At 42.0% G+C, this 25,936-nt stretch overlaps 1 protein-coding gene across 1 annotated transcript in view; it reads right to left on the reverse strand.

The window, feature by feature from the left end:
• The window catches only part of LOC128738730 (protein wings apart-like), a 43,467-nt gene extending 28,601 nt beyond the window's left edge, over positions 1 to 14,866 (reverse strand). Inside the window, exons 1-3 of the mRNA XM_053834066.1 lie at positions 14,454 to 14,866; positions 12,921 to 13,137; positions 11,911 to 12,860 (exon numbers count right to left, since the gene is read on the reverse strand). Coding sequence (XP_053690041.1) covers positions 11,911 to 12,860; positions 12,921 to 13,077 — 1,107 coding nt within the window. The 5' untranslated portion in view covers positions 13,078 to 13,137; positions 14,454 to 14,866. The remainder of the gene's footprint in view (positions 1 to 11,910; positions 12,861 to 12,920; positions 13,138 to 14,453) is intronic.
• Positions 14,867 to 25,936: the final 11,070 nt, after the last annotated feature.

The raw sequence follows: 25,936 nt of genomic DNA on the forward strand, positions 1-25,936 counted from the left end.
AGTGGACTTGAGGTTGAATACAGGTCACTCGGCCCTTCTACCGCTACCTCACTGTTGTTGAACGTCGGCTTGATTCTCGGAAGTTGACGCAACGGGAACTATTTCCTCCTCGAACTGGAGTGAACGTCTCGTGGAATGCGGTACGCTACCGCTGGTTGAATTGTTTAGGCCGAACATATCTACCAGAATACTTAGGGACAACGAACTTTCAGCGTCAGTTGTTGTCTCATTACAACGATGCTTAAGTTAGCTGGTATGCGACCTAATAAGCTTCTTGCGTCCGTGATACTCGTCGAGCAGCACATTGTGGTTGACACGTCCGATGTTTTCAATGATAACGCCGGAAACTCATTGCCATTTATTATTGCTGCTGTTGACTTTAGCGTAGACCTTGTCTACACTTTTGAAATCACGTGGAATTGCGCCGTGCTTCAGATTGAACTACTCGTTCTGACTGTAGTTGAAAACTACCGGTTTCGGTTGATTGTAATGTAGAAGATCAAGGATTGTCTTCACGTTACGACAAAGCATCTGCTGTGACGGAGTCTTGCCGTTAAGAACACGACTAGGTGTAGTCCTATATACTTGGAGGAATGTCTGGAGCGTTTCGGAAATAGCTTTCCCTTCGTTGATTTTACGCAATGACCTCTTCAAGGTGTCTACGAATTTTTCGGCCCGCAATGCATCTCGATGAACGAAAAACGGTCGTACTGCAGCGTTGACAATACTGTCGAGCTTAGAAGGCCATCCAAGATGGATACGCTGCACCACTTGCTGGAGTACTGGGCACTGGGGGAGTAGCGTTACGCACCGATTTGAATGTTACCGGTAGTGTGCTGATGGCTTCTTGAAGTGGCACCTCAACGTCGTCCTCCGTTTGTATAGCAGCAATGATAAAATCCTCATCTGGTTTGACGTTGCTGTCGATCAATCGAAACAGTACGTCGACATATCCGAATTGAGTTGTGGATACGTATTCAATATCGAAATTATAGCACATGAGTGTCAGTGCACAACGTTGAAGTGGGTTTGCCGTGTGAACAGGAATTCCTTTCTTCAGTCCAAAAATTCGCAACAGTGGATGGTGATCTGTCTGAAGCGTGAACTTGCGACCTAGCAGCATGCGATGGAATTTTGTTACGGAAAACACTCCTTTTCGCAAGACCTTCCTTTTCGATCTGACCATAATTTGCCTCTGCGGAAGTGAGAGAGCGAGACGCTTGTGCAACAGCTTTCAGAGTACCATCGGGAAACTGATGCATCAATTCCACACTGCGATGAGTCGGCAGCAACGATGGGTAGAGCTGGATCATAATGCGTAAGCAATAAATCCGACTGAAGAACCTCTTTGAACCGCTGGAATGATTGTTGGCACTGGCTATTCCAATTAAATTTGGTGTCTTTCTGAGCAGCGCGTCAAGTGGCCGTTTGCATAAAAATTTACCGCACCAACAAATGAACGTAGACTTGTAATGTCATGCGGCGGCGGCATTTTGATGATAGATTCAATCTTGACCGGATCAGGACGGAGTCCTTTGGCATCTACAATATGTGTAAGGTATTTGATCTGCGGCTGAAGAAGTTTGCACTTTTCTTCCCTCAAAATGAAACTGTATGACTGGAGACGTTGAAACAGAGCGTGAAGAAATTCGCGATGCTCCTTTGCAGTTCTGCTATACACCAAAATGTCGCCCAAGAACGAGTCCACTCCTTTAAGTCCAGCAACCATGCTGTTCATCAATTGCTGGGACAGATTTTACGCCCGGCGCAAGTCCTCGATGCGTGTTAATCGTTAGTAGCTGCTTCGAGTCGTCATCAACTTCAACCTGAAGATAAGCATCGCTCAGATCGATGATGCTAAAATACCGGCATTCGTTAAGCTTGCTGAATATATCATCTGGTACTGGTAACGGATAGTGATTGGGTCCCAAACCGGCATTAAGTCCAGTTGAGTAATCCGCACTAATGCGCACTTTTCCTCCTGGTTTTTTAACTGCTACGATTGGTGCAGCCCATTGCGAAAAATCCACTGGCGTAATGATTCCCAATTCTTGCAAACGATCCAATTCAGCATCAATCTTCTCTATGGATGTGAATGCAACTGGACGCTTTGGTTTGAAGACAGGTCTAGCATCTGGCTTGAGATATAGGTGAATCTTCATCTTCTTAGTGTCCAAGGCTAGGCTTAAACGCATCTGGAAACTTGGGCCGCTAACAACTTTCTGGGCATTCGTTGAATGTTATCAATGTGATAGATGCCATAAAAGCACTCCCTGAAATGAACCTTTTTTCCGTTGGACAGGATGGGATATCGGCTATTCTGTTCAAAAAATGTACCAGAAATTTGCTTGCTCCTTTTCTGCATCCTTTCAATTTTTCTCAAGTCTTCCAGCACTTTCCCGATGTTATACAAACGGTGAGACATAAAAGACTTCGAAGTACCGTAGGTTGTTGGGCGATATCCCAGCAGTTAGGAAAAGTGGTTTTGAGACTAATCTTTTACCAGTGAAGACAAATTTTCGACGATTCTCAACATACATTCATACAACATCGGTCAACCATGGCAAATCATTTACTACTTATGCTACGGATAGTATGTCAGGGTGTTTCCAAACGGAAGCAATCTACACCGATCTTTCTGCTGGGTTTGTTAGGTTGAATCACGAAATTGTGACTGGCAAATTCGATCATAGGATGGAATTTGTTGGCACCGTACTGCTTTGACTGAAGTTCTAGTTGGTAGATCGATATCCAGCTGGTGGAAGCGGAGAATTAATATCCAGCGACTACAGCTACGTCTGGTATTCCATAAGGCAGCTTTGCCTGCTCATCTTCGTGCTATATATTTACGATGTGCACTTTTCGCTATGCGGATCCAGGCCTTCCCTTGCTGAAGATCTTAAGAATCTCTATTTTGAAGTCAAAAAAGTAGATGATGCCATGTACCTGCAACATCAACTAGAGATCTTTTCAAGTTGCAGTAAGAAAAATAGAATGGTGTACAGTTGTATCGTTCTCCAGAAAGAAACCACCAATCCTTTTCGGCTGTTATCTCGGGTACGAGTCCTGCATCAAGGATCTGGGAGCCTGCCTTGACTCCCAACTCACCTACAATCAGGATCCTGCAGTTTTGGCCTGATTTTGAGAACGGCGAAAGACTTGTTAGATGGATATTGCTTGAAGAATTTGTACTGCGCAAACGAAATAGGTTCGACGCAGGAATTTTGTTCAGCGGTCTGGAATCGGAATCGGTTAGAGAAAATACAACGGAAATTCTATTCATCTTCCGTCGCCTGCCATAGAATAATCCGCTCCAGCTACCGAGGTATGAAGCGCACTTGATGCTAATTGGACTGGACACCTTTGCAACCAGGAGAAATCTGTGTAAAGCATTGTTTGTAGCTGTCCATGGCTTCTTAACCGCATTAGTCAACGAGTGCAAAAGGGTTGATTATGCGTTCTACTGTAAACCTAAGAAATGGGACCATCATCGTGCTTCAACGAAATTGTTGAACCGCAATGGAATAGGGCTTATTTTATGAGGCGACTGACGTGACACGGCCAAATTTATTTCAATGCAACTCGCGTTTTGTGCGACATCTGTGGAGTTCAATCGAACAACGCGATAGTTTCAAGTGACTCGATTCGTAACTCGATTTGGTATGTCCAGTCACTTGCGTTGCAGAATAGGCCCCAATGTCTGCTGATGTTCTTCGTCAAATCATTCGTTGCGTCGATTCGCTTCCATACCGTCTAAAATGTTCTCCGCAATGGCTATTTTAACAGTGTTACAACAGACCTCAAAAGGGACTTCATTCAACTCGCACTATTCCGGCGCGGCGGTGCGGATCAAAAGAAAATGTACATTCAAGTCGCTTTTTACGCGTAAAGAACACCTCGTAAATTTTAATAAATTTCAATTTGATGATATTTCTTTTAGTGACATCAAGTTGCTTCAGTTGCATGAGATCGTACCGCGGCGGGCGTCATTATTGTGTGTTATTGATAACGGATAACTTTTGATGCATCCTAATCGTCTCTGGGTAGTGGCCCGCATTGATATTGGCGCTCTGGTAGATTCTGAGATCGGTAATGTCTGAGCGGTGGGACAAAGGTTTTTCATTCATTCCTCCGATAGTTTCTGCATTGTTCAAATCCTGGAAACAACCAGCCTCTAGTGCATGTAGAACTTTGCTGTAAGTCGTTATATACTAGTGGGTCTTGGAGATCGAGTGCCGACTAGTTATCATCCGTAGAAAAGTCATAGAAGAACTGTTTTTACCTGTCCACCTCACGGTCAGTTGTGATCTCATGTCTCACGTGTCAGTTAAGAAACTAAGTTAAGCCCTTAAGAAACTCATGACTAGCGCATATCATTGGCAAAGAAAAGCTAATCTAGTTGCTCACAATCTGTCCTTTTGGTGACTTTTACCTCTCATTACTATTGTAATCAACTCATACCGTGTATCTCAAATTCTGGCAGTTTTCTCTCGTCCCTCGTCACTGGATTGAAACGTCTAGCTACTCTGCAGAAAATAATACCTCAAGTATATTGGAAGACCGATTATAAATTAATCTCATTTAACAGTCGAGACGATTCTCATTGCTGACTTTCGTGCATACGTGCGATTAGAGCATATTCAAACAACACGATTGGAACCATCAACAGAAAAAGAACATCCATATGTGGTATCGCTAAACTTTACTGGACTGCACAGCTTCCGTAACATACCGAGAAAATCTAGGAAACACTTTTCTAGATCAGATTCTGTCCGCACATCTCTTTGTGAGGCATAAACGCAAAAGTGCTTCTATCCCTGCTAATGTTTATCTTGACGGCTCCGAGGCGCGTTCCGTCATGGACTCCTGTGAAATGTTCGCAACTTTCTTCTCCTCTGTGTTCGCCAATACGTTCGCTACTGATGCTGAAGCTGAATCGGCTGCGGTAAACGTCCCAGAAGGACTAGTTGACCTCGACACCTTTGAAATTACCCCAATAATGGTTGTTGAAGCAGCACCTAAGTTGAAGCGATCCTTCTTCGCGGGGCCCGATGGAATTCCTGCTGCTATTTTTTGCTGCTGCGCATCAGAATTATCTACGCCACTGTGTCGCATTTTCAACAAATCCTTTACGTAAGGCAAATTTCCTGGTATCTGGAGACAATCCTTCATGTTCCCCGTCCATAAGAGTGGTGATCGCCGAAATGTACGGAACTACAGAGGTAGCACAAGCTTGTCTGCTGGCTCCAAGCTTTTTGAAATTATCGTAAGCAGCGAAATTCTCAATCGAACGAAAAACTATATGTCCTTCTACCAGCACGGGTTTATGCCTGCGCGATCGGTCTCGACTAACCTACTCGATTTCGCTTCCACGTGCATTCATTGTGCTACTCGAGGAAAAAGCCCAAGTGGACGCAGTATACACTGACCTGAAAGCTGCATTTGACCGTATCGACCACCGTATCCTTCTACGAAAACTTCAGCGACTGGGGGCCTCACAGCGGCTATTGTCGTAGATTAGTTAATATTTGAGCGACTGAGTCTTGCAAGTTAAACTAGAATCTGCCGTTTCGTGTGTGTTCACCAATAAATCTGGTGTCCCCCAAGGAAGCAACATCCTCTGCTCTTCATTATATTTTTCAACAACGTGACTACACTGCTTGAAGCCGGATGCGCACTTATTTACGCTGACGACCTTAAATTGTTTCTTCCCGTGCGTTCCATCGACGATTGTCTCCGGCAGCAAGAATTACTAGACGTCTTCGTGAACAGATGCAAGTTGAACTACTTGATTGTAAGCACAGCAAAATGTGAGGTAATCACATTTCACCGCATCCAGAGCCAAATTATCTTCGACTATAACATAGACGGGAGTACTCTCCGGAGAGTGGATCACGTTAGCGACCTCGGCATCGTACTCGACTCCAAACTTACGTTTAACCTTCACCATTCTGCTATTATTTCTAAAGCATCTCGACAGCTTGGGTTTATTGTCAAAATTGGGAGATTTCAAGGATCCTCGCTGCCCAAAATCGTTATACTGTGCGTTAGTCCGTCCTGTGCTTGAAAATGCAAGTATGATCTGGCAGCCCCATCAGCTCACCTGGATTTTAAGAATCGAGCGCATTCAAAAAAGATTCATCCGTGTGGCCCTTAGGGATTTGCCTTGGAGAGATCCTGATAATCTTCCGCCGTATCAAGAACGATGTCGCCTGCTAGACTTAGACACTTTCGAACGGCGCCGCAAAGTTCAACAGGCAACGCTAGTGGCAAAAATACTTAACCATGACATTGATTCACTGACCTTACTGACAAAACTAAACTTTCGTGCATCGCAAAGACATTTACGCACCACGGCGCTATTGCATACCGAGTTTCATCGAACCACGTTTGGGTACCATGAACCAATGGTTGCATGTATCCGGACATTCACGCAGGCTGGAGGACTGTTCGAGTTTGGTGAATCTACCGGAAAATTTGTGCAAAAATTGAAGAGAACTGACCGGATATAATATTAATTTGTTGACTTGTGCTATATGTTTCATTAAGACTTAGATGAATATAATTTATAATAAATAAATAAATAAATAATTAAGTTGTCGAGAACGGTTCAAATAAATCTAAGAGAACATATTTTCCAGGAGATTTGGGTGAAGTACCTCCACCAGAAATGGTAAATTTGGTTTCTTACTGCAAGAAACAAAACAAAGCACTTGTAATTGGATGTGATGCAAACGCCCATCACACTGTTTGGGCCAACACAGATACCAATAACAGAGGTGAACTCCTTTTAGACTATATATCATCAAATGATATAGATATATGCAATAAAGGGGAAGAGCCAACTTTTGTAAACGCAATAAGGCAAGAAGTACTTGACTTAACACTATGCAGTCCAACGATGACTGATAAAATAAAAAATTGGCACGTATCGGATGAAGAATCTTTGTCCGATCACAAGCAAATCATGTTTGATTACGAAGCTAATCAGCAACTTAAGGAAATTATAAGAGATCCCAGGAAAACAAACTGGGATCAGTATAATTTGAAACTGAAGGTTGGAGTCAAGAACTTGAAAGGCTGCTCAAGGACATGTAAAGAACTTGAGGACAACTCAAAACAACTTTCAAACCTGATCCAACAAGCTTATCACGAAAGCTGTCCTGCAAAGGAACGCTCTACGAATAGAGATGTACCTTGGTGGAACAAAACTTTGGAGAAATTTAGAAAGAAAACTCGGAAATTATTTAACCGGGCAAAAAGAACACAACAGTGGGAGGAGTATAAACAAACTCTCACTGCCTATAATAGGGAAATACGAAGATCAAAGAGGATTCACTGGAGGCACACATGTGAAAACATTGAAAATACTCCAGCAACTGCTAGATTGCAGAAAATCCTCGCTAAAGATCATTCTAATGGGTTAGGTACTTTGAAAAAAGAGGATGGCTCTTTTACTAACTCAACTAAGGAAACATTAGAGTTAATGATGAGATCACATTTTCCCTGTTCAATCATTAATACATGCGGAGACCAAAGTGCACCGGCATTGAGAACTGTAAATCTTGAAACCAGGACAGACATTCTCGAAATAGCGAGTGAAATGACTGGGTTAGATAGAAACAGGAATGATGCTTGTACTTTGGCCAAAAAATCAGAGGGGTTGTGTGCAAGACACGACCGCATATATAGGTGACGCAAGACTACGTAAGTGTCGTTGTAGTGATAGTAGCATGTATTTATGCTTGTAATCATTCGATTCTTCATGTATACATGCTATATGCAACATATATACATGTTACATGCGTTGTATGTAACATTTATCAAAGTAGTAACATTGCATACGCATTGCAAAGATTGTGCATTTGAAAACAATTTAACAAAATCAAGAACACAAACTATTACTTTCCTGCTACCTTACTGAAATTAAAGATTGTTTTGATTATCCATGGTTTCCCATATTGAAGGGATTTTACCAATTCAATCGTATTTTATCAACAGCACATCTTTTCACTACACTTCTAATGAAACGGCAAGCATGCGTATTCATACAGAGCCGTATTATAACTACAGCTGTAGCACATTTTTCCAACACAGATATCAAATTCGCCGAGGTTTAATCGTCACGCAGTAAAGCATTTGCGATTTGTTGGAACAACGAACTTGTGTCATTTTTTCTGGCACGCTTCCCTAACACAGACATCAGATTGGACTAGGTTTAATCGCGTTCGTAAGAAATCTGTTGGCACGAGGGGGCTTTGTCACTCTCTCTGGCATACTTCCCAAGCAAGGACATCAAAATGGTCTAGGTTGAACCGCGATGTTAAGAAATCTTGTTGAAATGAGGGAACTTTGTCACTTGTTTTGGCTTACTTTCCAAGCACAGATATCAAATTGGTATAGGTTTAGATCATCGTTATGAATCTTCCAACCAATTACGAAGCGAGAATTCTGGTAAAACATAGGTTCATTATTTTCAATTTTTCAATAGTTCAACATCAAAAATGCATACTTTTCTTCATTTGGGTCAATTCTTAGAAGATTTTCCGATCGATTGGTGTAAGAATATTGAAAATCGATCGGAAAACCGCTGAGCTATTAGCGCTCAAAACCTTTCATTTTTCGTGACGCTCGCATTTTTCGATTTTTTGGAATGACACCCTATCTCAAAACTTGCCGTAAGACGTAGTCCTACGTCAAAAACTAAGTTGGAACTCCCATCTAGCCAAGGTTATCACTAAGGGTACAAATGCCCTATGGGTTGGTAGTAAAGCCATGGGGAAAACATGCGGACTACGACCAAAAACTGTCCATTGGATTTACTCGGCAATAGTTCGTCCGAAAATTACATACGCCTCACTTGTATGGTGGCCCAAACCTAATAAGGTAACCGCTCAAGTAAAGCTAGATAAACTACAGAGGCTTGCTTGTATTTCAATAACTGGAGCAATGAAAAGTACACCATCAGTTGCTTTGGATGCCCTTCTTAACCTGTTACCTCTGCATCAATTTGTGAAGCAACAGGCCGCGAAAAGTGCCCTGCAAATCAAACGGTATAACAAGATTTTAGTCGGCGATCTGACAGGACATTTAAGGATCGTTAAGGATTTCAGGCTAAACTCAGATATTCCTACAATTGAAGATTGGATGACAACGAAGATAAACTATGACGTTCCCTTCAAAGTGGTTAAATCAAGCCGCTATGTTTGGGAGTTTGGTGGGCCAAGTTTGCGTCCAGGTTCAATTGTGTTCTATACTGATGGGTCAAAGATGGGTGAAAATACTGGAGCTGGGGTTTCTGACCCTGGAGCCAGGAAAGTTATACCAATGGGTCATAGCTCAACAGTATTTCAAGCAGACATTCACGCCATTATTGAATGTGCGAATATCTGTTTAAATAGGGTGTACAGATTTGCAAAGATCTGCATATTTTCAGATACCCAAGCGGCTCTCAATGCGCTTAAAACTTTTACATGTATATCGAACCTAGTGTGGGAATGCTTTCTCTCTCTTAGGCAATTGACTAGTAGGAACGAAGTAACTTTATACAGGGTGCCCGGTCATTGTGGTATTGAGGGAAATGAAAAAGCCGACAGTCTAGCAAGAGAAGGTCCTGCATCAAACTTCATTGGTCCGGAACCGTTTTGCGGAGTCCCGGAGTGTGCTCTGAGAACCGAAATAAGAAAATGGGAAATGTCCATGGTAGAATCAAATTGGAACGCCACGGACACATCCAGACAAGCAAAAAGTGCAAGTGCAGCAAAAGCCCGGATCTTATTAAATCTTAGTAAAAAAGATCTTCGCGTAATTACTGGTCTGTTGACTGGTCACTGCCCGAGCAGATATAACTTAAATAAAATAGGTAAAAATGATACTACTGAATGTCGTTTTTGCCGATTAGATATAGAAACTGCTGAACATATACTCTGCAATTGAGGAGCATTATTCAATCAAAGGATGTCAATATTTGGAAAGGGGTTATTAGAGCCTTTCGAAATTTGGCATCCTGGCATTTGGCGATCCTGGTAGGGTATTAGACTTTATACAACGAGTCGAGCCTAACTGGGACCGTGTGCTATGTTAACCATTGTCCATTACACCTTAATTGTGATAGGATATCTAACTAGCACCAGATAAAATATGGGTCATACAACAATGGACGCAGTTGTAATATGGCTCTACAGGAGAGGAAAAAAATCAACAGAAAAAGAACATCCATATGAGGTTTTGCTAATCTTTACTGGACTGAACAGCTTCTGTAACATACCAAGAAAAACTCGGAAACACTTTTCTAGATCAGATTCTATTCGCACATCTCTTTGTGAGGGATAATTAAGTTGTCGAGAACGGTTCAAATAAACTTACGAGAACTACATGTCGACAATCCAGCTTAGTGTTATTCCTGCAGGATTTGGAGCATATGAATGAATTAAAGCTCACCAGCTACATCCCAAATACTGTTCACAACTTTGGTCCTGACACTTGTATTGGTAATTACTGCGGGAAGGACCTGATGTCACTTCCAATTGCAAATCGTCAGTTAACAATCTAGCGACTTTGGTTTCAATCGCTACAGCACCACTTTGATTCAAAACTGGCTTTAACCAGCATCAATAAAGCGGGACTCTCTTCATCATGACGATCGGTTTTAATGTTTCGTTTGTACTTTTCTATCAAATATTTAATAGATTTAGTACCTTTAAATGCAAATAAATTGAATTTGAGCAGCATTTGCTCATGGTAAAATGAGATTAACGTGCTGCTCAAGTCACAAGTACTGAAAACGACCAAGTCAACCTAGTCAATCGTGCCTGGTTTCCAATCACCGTCATTTGAAATAGTCACCAGCTTCAGCTAGAGCTTGCTTGAAGTTCTCTGTTCAACAGACGAGACAAGTCGCTTCGTTGTTCTCAGTGTTTCGCAAAGCTGCACCAGGACAGAAACTAAATTGTTTCTCACTCACGAGCCAACATATGATTCCAATTTCCATTGTTCAAATCTGCATGACGAAATAGATAGCATTCTCAAAGAACTTGACTCCAGTCAAAGACCAGTACATCAAAACTGCAGCTATTCACGAAACAAACACTGATCGGATGTGCTACGTTTCTGGTATGTACAGAACAATCGAAGCAAAACGGCAAGGTGAGTCAACTAGGTCTACATCGACTTTGCAAAATTGCTATCGACGGTGCAGCTTACATTTTGATTAGCGACAAATTCAAGATTTGATTCCAGAATGGGTTCTTATGACTTCTGGTGTCTCCCAAGGCAGCATGCTTGGACCATTACATTTCAATATCTTTGCAGACGGTTAAGGTGCGCTTAAATCGTCTCCAATGCTTCCAGCTTCATCAACATTCACTCAGCAGCATGTTGGAATTTACCTCAGCTCTATATTGCATTCAAATGAGTTCAAAAGAATAAGATTTGCATAGCGCGATCTGCGCTGGATCTATCCAGACAACCTTCTTCATTATATAGCTCGGTGTCAGTAAATCAATTTCGGTTCTTAAACTGAATTTTTCCTAATTGCTAGCGCTAGCAAAAAGGACGCCTTAATGTTTGTGAATTGAAAAAGGCTTTAATAATAAGTTCAATTCCACATGCAAAGTAATTGATTTAAAGCATATTCATCAATTTGGCTGCCATACTCCTGGAACAGACATAAATAATAAGTTGTGAAAGCAACTGGCACTTTGCACAATAATTTTGTAACGAAATTTAAAATATGCAGAAGTAATTAACTATTTGAACAAGTCAAATAGTTTACCAAACACTTCACTTTGCTGCTTAGAGCCACTTAGACCTTAGAAGTCTCTCCTCGCTTTTAACAACCACCAATTGACACACGGCGCTTCAATTAATCTCTTTCAATTCGCATATTACAAGTGAACATTGCACACTTACCTTGGAAATTCGCAGCACAATGGGCGGATGCTCGGTGATCGAAGGTGAGGTCAGCGGAACAGGCACTGCCATTGGTGGTGGTACAGCTTTGAGTTCCTTCAGCTTCGGTCGAGTCTCGGTCACATTTTCAACAATTGGAAGGGCAATCGGTGGAGCGGCAGCTGGACTCACACCAGCCGTGGGCTCACCGTTCGGCTCTTCATCTTCATCGTCATCCTCCGGTTCTGGGATGGGTTCTTCTAACTCCTCTTCCGTTTGCTGTTGCTCTGCAACAGGTGCTGTGGCTCCGCTTGGCGGAGCCGGCTGTTCCAGTGCTTCTCCTGTCGGTACCGGAGGCGTTGGCATTGCCTCCTGCCGATAGGGAGTAGTATCGAAACTGTCGTCATCTTCGTTATAGTTGACCACTTTATTTCGGATTCGAGACGAGTTCCGCTTGGGTAATTCCGGCGGTAATTCGACTTCTTTTTTAAGTTTTTTCGGTTTCTTCTCTTTCTTTTCCTTTTTCTCTTTTTTGGAAGAGCTATTTAGCTCTTCGGTGGTTGGTTCGGGCTGTTCAACGGGAACCTCCGGTACCACTTCCAGTGGTTTCTGTTTCTTTTTTCTGGTTTTCTCTTTCTTTACCGTTGTCTTCTCACCGGCAGCCCGTGCCGGTGATTTCGAGGAAGCCTGCTGATAAAATCCCGCCGCTGCAGGAGTCGGGTAGGGCGGGCTACCGCCCGCGTTTTGCGCTATACGAGCCTGCAGCTGTGCTGCCGCTTGGTGTTGGTGATGAAAGAGCGCATCCTGCTGCCGTTCGGGCGTTGCACTGGACGGCACAGGGGGTAGAGTGTTGCGACTTTTGAAGAATTTCTTCGGTTTCGGTGCGTTGGGGACCTGCGTGGACAAACTCGCCAGGCTGGACGAGCAGTTGAGGTCCACCTCCGGTTCCTTCGGACTGGTGCTTTCATATGCTGTAAACAACGACAAATATTAACCTCAAATTGAATAAGTCTTGAGAGGTTTGGTCATACCGTAGGTAGTGTTTCGAATTGAGGTAAAGCTGGTGATGCCCCAACGCCCAACCAAACCAGCCGAGCGCAGCGGCGCTGGTCGATTGGTGTTCTCCTTTTCCTTCAACAGGGAATCAATCGGGACGATTAACCCATGTCCTTTGTTCCATTTGGACATTTTTCCGTTATTAGTATGGTTTTTTTTACTAACAGTTATAATTTTAATTTTAAAATTGTTCTGGAATATAATAAGTTTAAATTATTATAAAATCTAGCTTCCGAGTGCGTTGTGATGAGAAAGAGATTTATAGTTTCATTTACCCATAATTTTTCACTAACAGTTCATTTTACTTCAAATTTATTATCAAATGCCAATCCGATTCAATTACTGTGATTCACGGAAACAGTTTTTTACTTCCAAAAGAAAGTGCCAATCATTTCAAACAACATTATCACAAATTTTCACCGCGAAATTATAGCTACAACATAAAGCACTGTTGGATTCTTCAATATTGCAAACTATTAAACGAAGTTTAACGTAATTTAAAAACCTCAAATCACCAGGTTAATTGCTAATCCGTAGAAAAACCTCTCCTGTGCCCATACAGGCAATGCAAAACTAATCAAATCAAATAAATTAGATGAACATCACAGCGTTCAGCTTCTTCCACCAATTATATTTCTCTTTGAGAACCAGGACAGGTAAATCAACGGCAGCATAACGCAGAAACTGGCACAACCCTTTAAAAAATCCACGAAACAAACGTCGCCAGGCCCGATACCGAGAGCAGCAACACAGAAGAAAAAGGTTTATCTCATTCTAATCCAAAACTGGTTTACGCTGTTGTGGGAAATGGTGCACCTTCATGTTTACAACCCAACAGCGACACCAACACCAGCACACCAGAAGACGGATCGAATCGAACGAACGGCTCGAGCAGCACGAGCGACGCACGGTCAGCCGGGGTGTCGTGTGGGGAAAGACCGTGTGTCTGCGAACGAAAATACCTTCTTTTTGTCCCGATAGTATGTAGTTGATTGTCTCGCTGCTCCTTCTTCTCAGTTGTGTGATTTGAACAAATAAAAAAAAATCTACCTCCTTAAACGCAACATCGTGCGCCACTAGTCTTGCAAGACAAGGCAAAACTGGCAGAGGCCATGAAAACAAAACCTACTGCAATTGTTTGTAAACAATGTTGCCTTCTCTGGCCTGGCCAAGCCAAGCAGACCGTGCTGAACCAAAAGCGTTTCCGAACGTCACGGATTTGACAGTGGAATTTTTCGCGAAGGATTCCCTGCCAGACTTTTGTCAATGGCAGAAATTCATGGCGACCGATGATGACTACTGCCCAATGCACACCCCAGCCAGCCGCAGCCAGCCAGTCCAACCCGCGCCGCATAAATTAATGCTATGATGGAACCCCGCGCGTGGTTCAAAATATCCACAAATATCCAGCTTCTTTCTCCTATCCTAACACTGAAACCTAGCGAAGCCCATCTCTTTCTCACCTTCACGCTTGACAATGCAACTATACATGAATGGTGCATACGCACTTTTCTTCTTTAGGTCCGTGTGGTTTGTTGCCTTTTCGCTCGCACTTATTCCACCTCCGACTCAGCTGCAGCAGCAAATAGTAGCCGATGGTGGGATGTGTGTGCACTAGTGGTGGAGGAACCTCCTCCTCCTCCTCACACCAACCCGTTTTCGATACCCTTACTGCTTCCGCTGCTGCGAGGAAGAAAAAATCTCCAACAAACGCTCTTTTGAACCGTTCCACCAGTGGAATCCACTTTCACTACCGTATTCCATAGTTTCCGATCGTGCAACGATCGAGAGGTACACTTTTCCGGCGGAAAAACACGCAAAAATCACCCCGAAATGGCAGCTATTTACGGGAAAGTTACTTTTTCCTTCTTCACACACGACGACAAACGCAAACGCGAATGAAACGAAACGACACACCACTCCGAAAGTGACTGATCACAGCACACCACAGACAGGCAGTCAAAGCACAGCGACCGACAGCAGAGTTGCACACATCCAGCAACATCAGCAGCAAGTTTCGCCTTTTTTGCCAACAGTGTCAAACCGAAAGCGCAAGCAAAGAGCTCGCGCAAAATGCGAACAAACTGGCCACACAAACACTATAGCGCACCGGAGGTGCCAGCTTATTTCGGTGGTTGAAAAAAAACAACGAGCATTAAAAGAAAATTTTCCCACCTCTTATTAATAATCCATTTAGAATCTGCATCGAATTAAGTTTTATAGAAAAATCCGAAAAAGATTTCAGATCTGAAATGAAAAATTGAAATAAATCTACGGTTTTTATTCAAAATCTCCAAATTTATTTTTTTAAATGCTTCTAAAAGTCTGCAATGGTCAACCAGTTTGCACATCTGGTATCCCTGAACCGAAACGTAACGCAAACGTCTGACAATCACGAAGCTTGAAATTCAGGGAGGTCAGAAACTTTTGGAAGATATGAATCGGAGACAGCTCGAAAATCAAATAGCGATGATTAGGGCTGTGAAGGGCAGTTTGCAGAGTTTGCAAAAAAAAAACTTGGCTAAAATTGAAAATTACGGTAACCAACCTGGATCTGAACCACCTGGACCTCATCCACAGTATCAGACGGTATAGTACAGACTAACAGACGTAACACTGAAGCCTCATTCCATTGCCAATAAAAACGATCATTTCAAATATTCACTTAAGCCGGGACTCAAACAACAGCCGCTGCGCGAGAACGCCGCTCGCCTGTGGTGGCGCTGTTGTCAGATAATATACAAGTGAATTTATATCATTGCTAACCTTATAGTCACCTGATCTCCGTAGCGTGAAGACTGCACCAGGTGATGCTAGTGTTTTTTCCAAGTTTTAGGGGTGTCATTGAAACGATGTTTTGCTGGAAAATTTGTTGGAAGTGTTACCACTGGCGAATTGACATCCAAGCTAGCGCGCTCAACCTGTGTAAACTTTTGCAACAGCCGTTCCTCGTTCACGTTCAAATAACTGCTCGATTTCGGTAGTTTTGGCGATTCGTTAGTCAGCGGCGCCACTTGCATTCACATTTGTCCCATTATGACTTCAGAGACGAATGAATCTTATGATTTAAAGTCTCCGTTAATAAATAAAAACCAACCAACCAACCATTATGACCGAGATTATGACTTATCAAAATATGAATAAAACACAACGGAAAATATTGCTAATATAAAGCCGGCGTAAGGGTACCGCCAGAGTGCAAGCGACATGCGACGCAACGCGACATTTCTTGCCGTAGTTATACGCGCAGCCCTTTCTCGCCCGAAGCAAGACTGTGCATTTAGCAACATGAGAGCGAAGTCGTGTCGCGTCGCTGTCGCGTTTACTCTGTACGGGGCCTAAGGCCGCCGCCCAGATAACACAAAATCGTAATAGAAAGTTCACATTAAATCGTTTGCATGTCAATTTCACATTGGAATTGTATAATGATTAGAGTATGTCAAACCGAAGTGAACAATAAGTTGTTTTGCAGTCGTGCGTGTCTTCATATACAATTCATGACTGTGAATTATAAAGCATTATAGACGATTGCAATATTTGATTATATCTTAATCATATAATCAGGAGTATTTAGTTGCGTGTTATAAAAACTACTCAAAATTGAATTACAAATAGTTGTCAAAATTTTTTCGCACGTATATCGCCTCCACTTTGGTACATATATGTTCTTATATGGCGTGAAATATAACTTTTTCGTTCAGATATGATTTCGTATATCTCAGTTGTAATCGGGATATACAAACCAAATGGTTTACTGGGTGTGCTGCTCGAGCCAAAGATGCTGATACCTGCTGATAGAGTGGCGTTTAGTTTAATCAACTTATAAGTAGGACTTCTTTTTTCTTCTTTCCCTTCTTTTTCCTTGAGCGAAATCGTGTGCGAGATTCGACTGTGATAATCGTGTAAATCGGGGTAGTCTAAATAGGGGCAAATATCGCAATAATAACCGTATTTAGTGATGTCCGAAATTTTCAATTATTCGATTACCGATTATTCGACGAGCGTTGTCTGCACTAATCGATTAATTCAACTATTCATACTAGTGGTATTCGATTAGAAATATTCGAATACTTTTTTCATTAATCGAACGATTATGAACGATTAGCGGCCATTATTCGGGGACTATTCGCATTCATATTATTTCCTTTGAACTATTCGATTAATTCAACTACTCGTGCTGGCAGTATTCGATTAAAAATTATTCGAATATTTTTATAGTTATTCGATTAGTTAAATTAATCGAACGATTAACGGACATCACTAACCGTATTCACATTGATATGTTCTAACAACACTGTCAGTTCGGTTTTTCTTTCTATAACTTTGCTAAAGCGAGGGCATGTATAACCATTCATAAGCTCCTTAAGTCTAACAATCCGGATTATTTATACAGCAAGCTGCAATACTTCAGAGGGTTGAGACTGAGGAAATTTGTCTTTCCAAGGCGCAGGACGAGTCACTATGGTAAAACGTTTTTCATTAGAAGAGTTGTCTACTGGAACGAACTTCCATAAGACGTCATTCATGATGTTTAGAACTATTTTGAGTTAGTATATAATTATAAGGTTTGGATTGAAACTTTGAATTCTACATATTCTTGGATATTAAATTAGGCTGACCATACGTCCCGGATTATGCGGGACTGTCCCGGATTTGGATGGCTTGTCCCGGATTACTAAGCGTCCCGGAAAGTGTCCCGCATTGATCAATTTTTTAATCGAAACAGTTTTTAAGCATGAAACATAAAAAATTATGTTACATTGCATAAAAAAACCTACGTCAGCCTGTCAGCCGGTATACCCTCTCCAGTCACGGTCCCATCCAGCCGGCACCTCGAACTCCTCATCTGACCAATGTCGCTGGTGAGTGTTCACTTCATCTTCAGCTTTCGCACTATTATCCCCCAGTATTTCAATACTGGACGAACCCGGAGACAATTTGGTGCACTAAGCTCTTTAGAGATGAGCTGAAGTCCATTGTCCATTGTAGCATGCATGCTGAAACTGCGGCAGGCTATCATGGAACTTAATGAAGGGCAAAATCCCCCTCATTAGGCACCTATCCCTGTGCATCTTCGAATTCTTATCCGTCACAAAATACTGGTTTTCACACGGATGCCAATGAAACAGATCCCTTGCCAAGTCATAACCTTTCATCACGAACCCATCCCCAAAACCAATCTCGAATCTGCTACAAACCCTTCCGCCAGCCAGAGCATGAATAATTGAACCCCTAGGCTTGGATGAAATCGACCTTCTCTGAAGCTCATTCATCATCGAGCCAGACACATGCGTCGCGTTTCGTCGTCACCAGGCCGCAGAGCCCTCGAGACCGGATTCTAGCCGATGTTTATTGTTTGAGGCTTCTGTTGGGCTCCCCACTTGCTCTATAACACTTGTAGCTATTCCGAGATGGATTCGCCATACAACACAGCGGTCAGTATTCAGTTTTTTTCGCCAAAGCACAATCCGTGATGCTGAGATCAGCATTGACTTTACGAGTGACCCTCAACCGCAGTTGACGATCAAGAGTTCAACTCCAACGTCTGGCCTGCGCCTTGCGGACTGCCCTGTGAGTTTCCTTGTAACCCCCTGTACACTACACCTCTTTTAGGATAATCTGTCAGTTCTGCCAGCTCCCGAGCCGACGCTGATGGATTCTGCAGGTGACCACAGTTACACAATTATTTTCATTTCTCCTGCTGCATGATGAATATCTCGAAACCACGTTACCTTTAACCCTCTAACAGGCAACATCGTAAAAACGATGCGATCAAGGTAATGACTATTTTATCATAAAAGTGCACTCAAAAGAACCTTAAATTCTGATTTTCATGCAAAAATAATTATCTGGAGGAGCGCTAGGTAACAAAGTCAAATTTCTCTTTTTCGTTTTTCATGTCTAACGCTCTACCCAGTTTTTTTTCAATTCAAATATATTATATTTTTTCAATTCAAATACAATACAAAATTGAAATAAAGCATGAAATTTACTCATACAAAAATTTTAAGGTCAATCACTTTGTTCTAGATATCCTTTTTCTCCAAAAGTAAAAAACGGAATATTCGCGCATTATTTTCGAAATTTTTCGGAATTTTTGTTTTTGAAAGATGATAACTTTTGAATGCATAGTCAGAATGTTGTGATATTAATATCAAAATGTCAAGAAATCTATTCTGAACACATTTTGCTTATTGTCAATTCAAAACAAATTTCGTATGCAACTGTGGAGCACCAAAAGCGAAGGCCGTCTACAGACGGTCTTACCCGTTAGAGGGTTAAGCAGCATCCACGGCCAGTGGGAGCGCCGCTATCGCCAACATGAAGTGCCCAATTTTTAAATGATCCCATTTTTACTTCCGAACCGATTTAGCAAATAAGCCATTCAATATGTCCTGCATTCATCCCAAAAAAATCTGGTCACTTTATAATTAAATGCAGTCGCACTTCATATATACAACATTAAATTCAAATGTAACGTTAAAAGATATTATGAGTGATACCTCATTCTTGTGCCGACTTTCGGAAAAGCAGCAAGGCGAGTCGAAGCTGAAGAAACCCTGGACTGTACCATGAAGAAACCGGTAGCTGTATGGGTGCAGTGGTAATGTCCATACAACAAAAACGACAAAAAAGCCGCAGAAAAATGATAAAAAAATGCCAAAAACAGACAAAAAAAGAACAAACGGCGTAAACGCGACGAAGAGATATTAAAAGAACGTCTTTTAAAGTAACTAGATGACAAAGCGACGAATATACAGAAAAGAAGACAGTCTCCCTGTTCGGCCCACTGTGACATATAGACTTTTGCCAGATGTACGATGGGAATTTCTCCAAGCAATGCCACGTGCCTGTAGAGCTGCTGATTCATTTCATACATCACTCAAAATAATCTGCAAATAACTAATGGAAAATTTCCATATGAAAATCCTTATGATTATTATGTGCCACAATCCGCCCAGAAGTACACATGAAAATTATATGCATATGAATAGTATGTGCAAATTTTAAAGATGAATTTTAAAAACACTTAAATGGTAACTGTTTGGCACATAAAATTCATTTACTGGGCACATGGCAAAAATCTATGTGTGAAAAACATAGAAACTATGCGAAAAGTTTTCTCAGTGTACGCTTTCGCAATTTTCCGCTTTGAGTTTGTACTTCGCCAAAATATCGTTCGAGTTCGATGCACCTTCCGCTCGAACACGGTAAAAGCGTGTATGTTCTCCGTGAGCAGAGCAGCGTCAAGGTCCAAACACAATGCATACGGATTTTACTACGTTGCGGCAATTTGACAGTTTTTCCATGGGTTTTCTGTCAAATATCCGCAACGTAGTAAAATCCGTATGCATTGTGTCTGGGCCTTCACAGCATCAAGTCTGTATAAATAATTAACTATCTGTGTAAGAAAGTCTGATTTATCATTTAATAAATACAATTTATACTTAATTTCTTGATTTCACAGCAGTTGCATACGGGCCGCCCGAAGGGCAATCGTTAGTTTTCGAGCAATTTACACCTTCGCCTCGGTGGTGGTTTGTGTCTTGGCTTTTCTTGTGCTTTCGAGCACGAAAATTTCATCGTCGTTCGCTATCCAGCTTTTTACGCGCTATAATGGTGGTCGCTATAAATTGTGTTCGTAATATGCGAACAAACTTTTTGACAACTCTGCACACATCAAATCTGGCATTCTTCTCTTGCAACACTACCGTTCTCTTTCTTTCGTTTACGTCAAAGAAGGAAAGCAAAACTGTGCGAAATGTAAACAAAACTATTACCTTCCTTCTTTTGCGTAAACGAAAAAAAGAGCAACACTACCGTACAGGAAAAGAGTGCCCAGTTTTGATGTATGCAGAGTTGTCAAAAAGATTGTTCACATATTACGAACACAATTTATAGCGTCCGCCATTATAGCGCGTAAAAAGCTGGATACGCTATGCGCTAAGGGGCAACATGCGGAGGCGAACCAAATCAAATTAAATCTTTTTAACACAACCGCGGGCCGCATTGATTTCTGGTGTCCATTAAATACTGTTCATAATAAAATGCAAAATACGCAATTTTAACGATCAACGGTTACCTCTATGACTATGACAGTAGAAGTATTTAAGCTTCTAGCATTTTTGAATTTTTGGATTTCAATAGCAGTTTTACATACAAAATGTTGCGGAACTGTCCTGGATTCAGATGACTTGGTCCCGGATGACTAAGCATCCCGCCCAGAAAGTGTCCTATATTGATTATTTTTCTATCGTGCCAGTTAGATGATAAAAGGCTCACACAAGCGCTGCATGTGAGTCAGTTTTTTTGACGTAGGACTACGTCTTACGGCAAGTTTTGAGATAGGGTGTCATTCCAAAAAATCGAAAAATGCGAGCGTCACGAAAATTGAAAGGCTTTGAGTGCTAATTGCTTAGCGGTTTTTCGATCGATTTTCAATATTCTTACACCAACCGATCGGAAAAACTTCTAAGAATTGACCCAAATGAAGAAAAGGGCAAAAACGCTCGAACTTCTGATCGACGAGAAATTGTATTCTGCTGCTAAACCAAGGGTAAGTTGCTTAGAACATTGTTGCAGGCTCAATTTAGAGAACAGCTTACCTCATTGATTACAATAGAGGTTCTCCGTCAGATCATACCCCTCCTTTTCTTATTTTTTCTCGAAAGTACTCCCAATACGAGTGACAAGAATGTTGAGTTTCTTTGCACCAAATCACGAATGTTGAGTTTTAAAAAATTCGTTTCGGCTGCACTGTTTATCAAAATTTTCATATTTTCTGGCAGCATTGCACAACAGTTTTTGACACGCCGGTCCTGCTAGGCAGCCATGTTTTTAGAGTCAACATCTAACCATTTGCGTAAATGAAACAGCATGACACCGCTATTTGTTCTGTTCCTTTCACTCTGCAAAGCCGGTATGCTGGCAGATGGGTACTATTTTCAAATCTTAGCCAGATTTTTGCAAATAATACCCACGCCGGCAGTAGATGTTGGCTCTGTTGGCTACTGTCAAACACATTGAGTAGGGATAGGGTTGCCAGTCCAAAAACGAAGGACAAAACGAATGAAAAGCTAACGGTTACCTTCTTTTTCGTTTCGTGTGTTGCTTGCCACAAGAGTACTAAAGAGTGGCACAAATGGTTTCGATGTGGTGAAAATAGAGGACACTGGTACAAAAAGGCATGTATTACATCCGAGAAGTGACGGTTTGAAATATACGTATTTTAGTTTTTCATTTTTACAGTAGGCTTTAATAAAGAAAGTTTTATATGGGTATCATTTTTAAGAATCAAAACCGAACATTTAGTAAAAAAAATTTTTTTGACGGAAAACCCCTATTGCGGCACATTCATTTCACAGTTCATGGCAACTGTGGCCCAACCCCTTTGACCCCTTCCACATTTAAATTTTGAAATGTTAGAAATTGACAGCCCTGCCATTGTTTGTTAATGTCAAAACGATCAAAACAGTCTGGCTGGGCGCAGGTGAGTTTGACAGGCTTCACACGATCAGCACCTCAGCGGCACAGTAAGGTACAGACTGAACAAAATGTCTATGAATGAGAGGTGAACGGAATATTCTCAGCGACTTACCCTTGTGCTAAACCCTTAATAAGTGGACCACCAAGTAGACAGTATTAACGTGGATTTTGCTAAAGCCTTTGATAAGGTGCCCCACGAATTAACACTGAAAATGTTGGAAAGGTTGCTTTTCCTCACTGGCTCATCTCATGGTTGCAATCATACCTTTCGGACAGATATGCTATCGTGCAACTAGAATCGGTCGAGTCAGGCAGTTTTTCAACTCCATCTGGTGTGCCGCAAGGTAGTCATCTTGGCCCCTTAATTAAGCTACCGACTTAACTCTCAGCATCTCATGTACGCTGTCGACTTGAAAATATACCGGACCATCAGCTCTCGCTGATCGACTGCGCTGCTTTGCAGCAAGATTTTGACAATGTAGCCAGTTGGTGTGTCTTAAATGGCATGGAAATGAACGGGACGAAGTGCAACGTAATAAGTTTTACGAAAGCGCGAACACATCTGAACAATGACTACGAAGTAAACGGTCTCAGCCTGGATCGTGTTACGTCGATAAACGACTTGGGAGTAAAACAATGAACGGCAAGCTTTGTTTTAACGAGCACATCACTGCGACAACCTCCAAAGCATTCGCCGTGCTCGGATTTATCCGTCGTATTGCCCGTGAATTCCACGACGTGTATGCCCTGAAGACACTGTACTGCTGTAAATGGGAAACGAAAAAGAAACACTGAAAAAGCAGAGGAAGAATGGAACAGAGAAAAATAAATAGTAGAAAAGGTGCACCGAAAACCAAAAATGAAACAACAAAAGAGGAAAAACGGACCAGAAAATGAAGAAAAACGGAAGAAAATATATGGAAAATGGGACAGAAAAGGAAGAGAAGCAGGAAACAGCAGGAAAAAAAAGAAAAACAAGAGATAGAGAAAAGGAGAAAAAACGAGACAAATAGAGGGAGGGCGGGACAGAAAAAAAACGTGACAGAAAAGGTGAGTAAACTGGGAAAAATAGGGAAATAAGACCCCAAAAGGAGAAAATAAAATAGCGAGAAAGTAGGGAACCGATAAAGATGTCAAACAGGATATAAAAGGAGAAGCATGGGACAAAATAATAATGGTAAATGGTAAAATGGGACAAAAAAAGAAGAAGACAAGAAAATAGTCCAAAGAAATGGGTAAAAAAGGGAAACCGGAAAGCACAGAGAAAAAGGGAGCCAAAACCAGAATCGATGTGACAGAAAAGTGGGAAAACGGAACAGAGGAAGACGCAAAACGAAAAGGAAACGAGATAAAAACAGTCAGAAAACTGATACCGAAAAACAGAAAAAGGGAAGAGAAAAGACCGAAAACGTGAAAAAAATTTATAAAAAAGTGAGTGAGAAACAAGCGGAAAAACAGGATTGAAAATCAGTAATCGAAGAAACAGAACAATAAAATAGAGAATATGGGACAGAAAAAAGAGGAAAAATGAAAGGAAAAAGAAGAAATTAGAGTTAGAATCAGAACCAAGAAACTTGTGCAGAAAAGAGAAGTCGAACGAAAAGTGAAAAACCGGAACTGGAAAAGGAAGAACGAAAGGAATAAACTGTGAGAAAGAGTTGAGGACTATCAATTTCAAGTTCATGTCTAATTTCGTGTCCATGTCCTAATTCAAAACTAATTTAATGACATATTCAATTTCAGATAAAAACTATAAAATGGCTTTTGGGTCCAATCTAGTCCAATTTCAACCTTGATTTTAAATCCAATTGCACCCGACAGTCCGAGAGCTTTCGAACTAATCGGCCGGTATTTTTGTGACGCCGTTTTGCCAGGCCAAAACATTCTTCTCAAAGGTCGGGTGTCCCACCTTTTGCCTAAGTCTGGACACGCCAGTGCTGGCTGGTCCAGCAACAGGTCTCTATTTTATTACAGGAAATTTGCTCAACAAATAAGTACCCACAGAAGAATAAAACAGCGTACACCTCGCATATTGGAGAGTTTGCTCTCGGACAGTTTAAATAACGTTGCGAGACTGGAAGCCGCCATACACCAAAACGACCTTGATCAAACTGCCACCACCCATGCCGGCAGCCAGCGGCACCAGCAGCAGCGGCAGCGAACCGAATACTATGCTAATGGATACATCGCATTGCTTCCTCCCGCTCGACCCACCGCCGAGTGACTCGCTCGCTGGCTGCGGTATGTCAAATCCATTAATTCGTGCCGCAACAGGCCAGTCCTGTTCTTCTTGGTGCATAATTTGCGAAAGTGACCGCCGATCACTTTACAGCCAGCGCTAAGTACCGTGTGTGGACTCCCGGCTCGGCTCGGCCCGGCCCGGCCCGTACAACGGTGTGTGTGGTGCGGTGAGGTAAACGCGAGAGGTGAACAGTGGTCAACGTTCGATCCCGCGGTTGCATGTTCCGCAATCCTCGGTGAAGCTCGGTGTGCAATTGATGAATGACATTGCACTCTTACCGCGTCACCACGCCGCTGCGCCGTCGTCGTTGTGTTGCGCACATGTGTAAGCAAATCAAGTTCCCCCTTGCCGTGCCACACCCCTGGCATGGGGCATCGTCGGACGCCTGCACGTAAAACAGCAACATTAGCAAAGCTAAGTAGCTGCCGGCCACGGCTGCTGGCTGTGATGGCAACTGTCGTCGTATCACGGACGGACGGTGCCGATGGACCGGCGCACACTATCCGATGATGCTCGTCGGAGTCGACCGGCCCGAGATAAGCAATTTGTCAGCATTGACTTATTTGCATGTCGTTATTTGCCGAATGCGTGAGACGTTGCTAAAATTGGCCGTCTGTCTGCTGGCGAACGCGGTGGACCAGTGGGGAAGGCGCGGGACGGCAGACGAGCAGGTGTTTATTATTTTATTGTGAGAAAATAGCAAATAATTTACGGAGAAATTCATCAAACTTTCCTTTTTCGTTGACCTTTGGTGATTGGTTCTTGCAGAGAAATCGAGCAGGTGGGTTGCATGCAACCAAACTTACTTTGCTGTATTTTGTTTTATACCAAAGCCACTTTATTCAAAACTTGTGTATTTATTTTCTATTAGGGGAAATTTCATTTTAAAAACGCAATAAAGTACAGAATGATTAATTTTTATAGTGATCTTTTACGACAGCCAAACTGCAGCAGCTCAACGACCCCAACTGCGATCAACAATACATCTAATTACACGATTATATTTTCTGTCCATAAAAAGTCGTTTATAATGTCACTGTCTCTGAGTTTTCTTCACCTTAAGCAAACTCATTTTCTGGGAAAAATAGTTCAGTATCGCCACCAGTCGTCAACTAGTGCCAAGCTATCACCAGAGCTGATTTTCGTGGTTTTTAGGAAGCTAAATAAAATATAACCTCAACTCAGCTAATCGAATAGCCCACCCAATTAGCATTGGCGTATCTAGGGGGGGTGCCTAGAGGACCAGGCCCCCTTCAGAATTCT

The sequence above is a fragment of the Sabethes cyaneus genome, chromosome 1, assembly GCF_943734655.1.
Source record: "Sabethes cyaneus chromosome 1, idSabCyanKW18_F2, whole genome shotgun sequence".
In the NCBI taxonomy this organism is placed as follows: domain Eukaryota; kingdom Metazoa; phylum Arthropoda; class Insecta; order Diptera; family Culicidae; genus Sabethes; species Sabethes cyaneus.